This window comes from Pediculus humanus, genomic scaffold, assembly GCF_000006295.1.
Source record: "Pediculus humanus corporis 1103172107775 genomic scaffold, whole genome shotgun sequence".
Classification (NCBI taxonomy): Eukaryota; Metazoa; Arthropoda; class Insecta; order Psocodea; family Pediculidae; genus Pediculus; species Pediculus humanus.
In genome coordinates this window covers 597,302-604,068 of record NW_002987371.1, presented here as the reverse complement: position 1 = coordinate 604,068, position 6,767 = coordinate 597,302, and the positions used below count along the sequence as shown (strand labels likewise).

Here is a 6,767-nt window from a genome sequence, read left to right as displayed (position 1 = left end):
ATTTTTATGTATGTCATTTTATTATTATATTCTTATCGATAATAATATTTTTTAAATTGTTTATCAATTTCTATTTATTTGTCAAGATTATCCACCCCCTCCCCCAATCTCAATTACATAAACGTTAAAAATTATTTTTATCATATTTGTCAGTATCAATCGAGAAGTTTAAGGATCAACAACAACAAAAAAAAGAAATTTCAATCGAATAATTTGAAAATAATTTTTTAATTGAAAAAAAAAAAAAAAAAGAAATTATTATTAATTAACAATAAAAAAATAATAATAATAATAAATTTTATTAATTGTTTAAAGCCTGGCACGATAATTACAAACATTTAAAAACAAAAATTTTCAGGTTATTTTTTACTCGACTAAACTAAAATTAATAATATTCAAATGTGTTTTATTAAAAATTGTTATTTTAATTATATAATTTTTTTTTTTTAATTAATAATTACATGTACACACACACACAAAAACAAATCATTATTAACAATTAATATCTGTACATATTTACATCATTATTATTATTACATAAAGAAAATTTGTTATTAACTTACATTAAAATCATTTTTGTTTTCAATAAATTCATTTTGTAATTTATAAAACAAAATCAAGTGTTATTAATTTTTTTTCAACTTTTAATAAGAATATACATAAATTTAAACAAAACAAAAAACAAATTAGTTATTATTATTATTTAACCTCAAAGAAAAAAATAAAAAAAAATTATCATGTTAAACATAACATGATGATAGACAGTCTTTTAACAAAACCGTTTTCTATTCCATATAATTAATTATTAATCAAATTAATATTTTATACCGCAACGACCATTTTATTAAACTTTTTTTTTAAAAATAAATTATTAAATTATCGTCAAAAATTAAACGAAAATGAAATACTTTACGCGAGACGTTACGAATCGTTTACGCGCGTCGTCGAAAACCGTTAGAGAAAAAGCTCGACCGTTACAAAAAGGAAAAGTTACGTTCTTTTGACACTTTTTTCAAAATGGCGTTGGTTGAATTCAATAATTTGAAATTATTAATATTTATTGTGCGTAAATGAAAGAATAATGGTTCTTTTTAGCAGAAAATTTGTTACTTTTCGATAAAGTAAAAGGATAAATTTCGTTTTGGCGGTAAAATTTCTTTAAATCTTTACGTAAATTTTATCAAACTCATTCAAAAATTATAATTTTCGGTTATGAGAAACCTACAAAGTATTTACTTGAATATAAAAAACATAAAATTTTTATTTCGTGGTCTAATTCACAGCCTGAAAATGCGTGAAACGCGACGATATTCAATTATTTAATATAAAATATTATACGGACGATTGCACACAAATCATTATTAATAAAATTCTTTTTTTTTTATTCTAAAATATTAGTCTAATCTGTACATCTTACGTCACTTATTTGGATACATTATCATATATTTATATATATACAAACAAACAAACAAACAAGCAAACAAACACTCACTCGTTACATTCATTCAAGCATGCATACATATTAAGAGTAAATATGACGAATAAATTTTTTCAAATTAATTTTTGTACTTTTCTCACATGGTGCTAAAGTTTTTCTTTTATGAACTCCAGGTACTTGTTTCAAAGTCTAAAATACCTGCGATGATGATGGCACAATGCATAATTATTATCATTCACCGTATCGAATTACCGGTAGCCACGATTGGCACTGTAAATTATTATTATTATTATTATTATAAATTATTATTATTATTATTATTATTATTATTAAAAAAATTTATCTTCGTCCATTTGAGCACGAACGGCGTGTCCGTTCGATAATGGATGACTGTTTCTTTTTATCGTTGCCGTTTCGTATTCGGCCGGTTTCGAAAATAATTTCGACGATATGATGCCACCGCCGTTTCCGTTCATGGCCGTTGTTTTATAATTGGACGATGATACGTTGCTACTCGCGGACGAGGGAGTCCTTTTGGGTGGTTCTCTCAGTGGTACCGTGACGTATGAATTTTGTTTCGATGTTATGTAATGCGGACTCCCCGGAATTCTAACTTTTCTCTTTTTCTGACAGTAGTACATCAACATGATGGCTCCCAACAAACCGATCATAAATGCGGCGAGGGAACAACCCAAAACGATTCCGACTCCTGCCGTGGCCGTGTTTGCCATGCTGCGTCCTAAATTTGCATCCATTATTTGACTAGAAACGCAAATTCTAGCTTGTACGTTTCTTCCCTGACACAATTGGGGTCCTGGATTCGTCGTCAGACATTTGCGCCTCCTGTGTTGTTCGCTGTTGTCGTCGCAATGAGACCATTCCGACCATTCGTCCCATCCTTGCAATGCTGTGTATAAATTTAAATATTTTAATTAACATTTTTTTTTTTTTAAAATAATGATAATAATAATAGTAGGGTTTCTCACAGTGACAACTTTGCATTTCGCATGGCCTGTATTCGAATGGAGATCCTTCGCAATTTGCTCCTGCTTTATCCGATGTACCGGAATTAAAACAATCTCTCGAACGAGTTTGTTGACCGATTCCGCAAGTGACGGAACAAGGTGACCAGTCGGTCCAACAGCTCCATTCACCTTTGCATCTGTGCGTGTTACAAGATTTACTTTGGTAGGATTGTCCTGGAAAAGAAATAATTTGAATAAGTCAAAATGTATACAAAAAATGCCAAATTTTCTCCATTCGAATTCGAACCTTCGCAATCTTCGTTTTTGCTTTCGCAGACTCTCATTCTTTCTTGGATTCCACCTCCGCAATCTTTATTACATGATGACCAAGGTGACCATTCGGACCAAGAATCGTCACCGTCTCCGGTACGAGCTAAAATTAATTTTTCGTTAATAATTTACACAAAAAAAATTTTTTTCGTTATCGTTTCTTTCATTACCATTTTTGGTGCAAGAACTTGAGGAGTAACAAAATCTTTCATCTTCTTTAGCTTGTGTTATTTTAATAAGAGCCGGATCTGGAGTCGGAGCTTTACATAAAAATTTAAATCTTTTTTCGGTGTAACCGTTTCGACTCGTTGAATTTCCAACAACCAACCAGGGTGTCCAACCTAAAAAACCAAAGAGACAAAAATGAATAACGGAAACGATTCGAAATATTTTTAACGGTTTTTTTTTTTTTTTTTTTTTAATAGACAAACCCGAAAGTTTTTTAGCTTCTAAACACGGTTGAGTATTACAAGGTTCATATTCTAAATGACAACCGGGACAATCTTGACCGCCATCTGGATTTTCACATTTACGACGCCTCATTTTAAATCCTTTGAAAAAAAAAAGGTAAAGAAATTGTAAAAAGGAAAATAAAGAAAAAAAAAAATTTTGAGAATTTATAAAAAATTTTACCTCCGCCACACGGTGATGAACATTCACCCCACGGTGACCATTCGCTCCATTGACCGTCTCTAGGTGGTGGAGTCTGAGAAGGACAAGGAGGATTCGTCGTGCAGTAAATTTCATTACGATCTTGACCGACGCAAACTCTGCCACCGTGTGCCGGAGCTGGATTACCGCAAGTACGATATCTTGTTTTTATTGCTATGCCACAGCTTTGTGAACATTGAGACCACGGTGACCAAGACGTCCAAGCACCGTGAACCTGTGTGGTAGAAAAAAAATTTGAGTTCCTTCGATTGTTCTCTTCGATTTCTTAAAACAATTTACGACGTACCGTGCAATTGGTTACGGAAACGGATATGCCGGAACAAGGAGCTCCGCCGTTTTTCGGTGATGGATTATTACATTCTCTGGTCCTACATTTACACCTATCGATACTTTCATCCGTAGATGTGGAGGATTCTCCTAAATGAGAACACGTGAACCAATTCGACCAACCGCTCCATCCACCGTCGACTAGAGAAAAATTTTTTTTTTAAAAAAACGTAGGTACAAACAACAAACGAACAAAACGAAGTGAAAACTTACCGGGAACGTTCAATAGCGGACATTGTGTAACCGATTGAAACCAATGTGAACTCAATGGATTACCATCGGGGGCGGTTGTACACTGAAGCAAGAGTTCATTCCATCCGCAATGTGGATCCATGGCATTATGACACGACGCCTTTGTTTTATGCCTGTGGCAGTGACTCGTGGGAATTCTCAGCACTCCCGTTTCCAAACCGACATAAACGGAATCCGTTTCTTTTAAATATTTTAATGTTTTTATCGGTAATGATATACCCGAGGGTGAAGGTTTCCATATTTCGACCACGCATGTTTCTTTCGTTCTTGGAAGTACGGATATTTTTTTTATGAGACCATCCGACGTTGCAACATACAACAAATGAACGTCCCTGAAGATAATTTTTTTAATAAATAAATAAACATTGAAACCGCCTTTTTTCTTTCTAGAAAAAAATACTCACGTGTGAAGTTTCGTCGGTAATGAATCAACGGATATGTGTATGAGAGTCTCTAAATTTGAATTGTACAAAGGTTGAGGAGTTATGGGTTGCACGGCAGAATCCATGAGTTGATATTTACTTGAATCAATTAAATGTCTCGTGAGTGATGGAGCTTCGCATTCGAAATGATCACGATTTTGGGAATAATCTTTTTCCCATGCCGCACCCGGATGTACTTGATGTTTGAAAGGACCGGAAAATGCTTGTTCGATTGCGCTCATGTTAAACGCACATATGGCAGATCCAGGTATGCTGTTTCTGTACGGTTACAAAAACCCGATTACCCACATGTATCTCACTTTTGTCTTTATTTACAGGGATTGTTTATGGTTCCAGCCTTACCTCGGAGTAGTGAATGTGGCATACACCATTTTCTGTTCAGAATTATACGCCATTCCTTGGATTTCGTCAAAATAAAATGGATAATCACCAGGTAGGGAACAATTTAATCGAGCTTTTAAAAATGTCGTCCATTTATCTTTTAATAATAATTGACCCCCTTCGTCATTTTTACAAACTCTTGCGATTCTCGAGTAAACGATCTTTAACAAACGAAACAAAATGATAATGATAATAATGTTACCACACGGGAATTTCTTTTTTTGTCGGTTGTCGGTTGTTGTTACCTTTCCACAATTGATATATTCGACGGCAGCTTCTCTGAATAAAAAGAAAACAAATTTATCAGTTTCGAAACTTCCAACGAATTGCGGTTCGTTCAACCATTTTGAATCAAATTGATTTGTTCTGAGCGGTTGAGCTTCCGGATTTCCATTTGTTCTCGTTATGGCGGAATCCGTTCCACTGAAATCCGTCGGAGAACCGACAAAATATTGTTTTTTACCCGTCATTATGGCTGTGATATTCGCATGAGGACTGTAGGGTGATTTTGCCACACCGGGTACCCAATCGATTATGTTATTAACATTCGTTATCTGAAATGAGAAAAAGAAGAAGAAAATTTTTGAAGAAATTCTCACGTCGGTGTGTGTGTGTGTGCCTCGCTCCCCTTCTTCTCCCCAAAGTGGGATGAGGATGGAATGAAAAATGGGTTCTCACCTCTCTCCACGTGCAAACCGGTGAAAATGCATTTGTTCCACACGTGAACAAAAGATTACCATTACCCAAAAGGACTTTTATGTAATTATGACAATCTTCGTCGGATTGTCCTTTGTCTTGACAAACGTTTATCTTTTCGTTGGGTGCTTCCCAGGGTGCTTTTTCCAAAAGATACAAATCCCCGATCGATAATCTAAACAGGGAATCCCTGAAACGAAATAAAAATTAAACGTTTTTAAAAAAATTACCGTTAATTTTTTTTTTAAAAACCTATTACAACAACCATTATTTCGAACAAACGAACAAACAACGGATAAAATTGTTGTGTTTTTAACAATTACGATAAATCACCGTTTGTATGTGGTTGTATTAAAAAAAAAAAAAAAAAAAAGATGAGAAACATAATTTTATCGTTTAGGCGTTTCCTCGCGTTCAACACGGTCAACACCCAAAGCCTAGACACAAACAAAAAAACAGACACCAAACAAACGGTTAATTGAAATCGTAACCGTCGACGATGATGATGATGACGTCGACGGGGATGATGATGATGATGATGATGATGATGATGATGACGATGATTGACGCGACTTTATGGCAATCATTTTGAAATATATGATATGACGGCGAAGGGGGGCGCGTTGAGGTCGTGCACGCACGTGCAACACACACACACGTGTGTGTACGTGTCGGGATCGTAAATTTTCATGTTTGTGTGTGCAACCGCGCACAACCACAAACGGATTAATGGATTGTCCTACGTATAACCTCGAGCTATCACGAAACGTCGTCGTCGTCGTCGTCGTCGTCCTAATCGTCGTAGTCGTGGAACTAACAAACAAACGCGCGCGTTTACAATCAATTTTAAAAATATGATTATTATTATTGCCAACATTAGAAAATATTTTTCTATTCGTTTTTTGGAAGAAAATAAAAAACGATTCCAGATGATTCTTTTCCCCCTCTCTCTCTCCCTCTCGCTCCCTTCCCTCCGGCACAAATAAATTTGTACGCGTTACGACGTTTGAATTTATCGAATTTTTTTTTTTTTGTATTCTTACGACGACATTTCAACAAACGGAAATCGGTCGGGGGGAAGGGAATTCCATGAATGAAATTTTCTATCAGTTTTTTTGCGACAACAACCAAAATCAAAAAGATACGTGAGAGAAATTGTAAAAGAAAATTCTTCGTGTGGGATCATCGCGTGTTTTTATTTTTTTTATAAAAAATTATGGAGAAATTTAAAAATTGTTCGCCCTAAATGATGAAACGTATTAG

At 34.5% G+C, this 6,767-nt stretch overlaps 1 protein-coding gene across 1 annotated transcript; it reads right to left on the bottom strand.

Moving 5' to 3' along the window:
• Positions 1-1,669: 1,669 nt before the first annotated feature.
• Phum_PHUM361010 (Semaphorin-5A precursor, putative) lies at positions 1,670-6,195 on the bottom strand (the record flags this gene model as incomplete). Its single annotated transcript, XM_002427994.1, has 14 exons — positions 1,670-1,708; positions 1,804-2,345; positions 2,425-2,637; positions 2,711-2,836; positions 2,904-3,074; positions 3,165-3,284; positions 3,367-3,619; positions 3,692-3,873; positions 3,946-4,316; positions 4,389-4,685; positions 4,770-4,969; positions 5,054-5,362; positions 5,487-5,694; positions 6,173-6,195. The coding sequence occupies 14 exons, from the start codon at positions 6,193-6,195 to the stop codon at positions 1,670-1,672; spliced, it is 3,054 nt and encodes a 1,017-aa protein (XP_002428039.1).
• Positions 6,196-6,767: the final 572 nt, after the last annotated feature.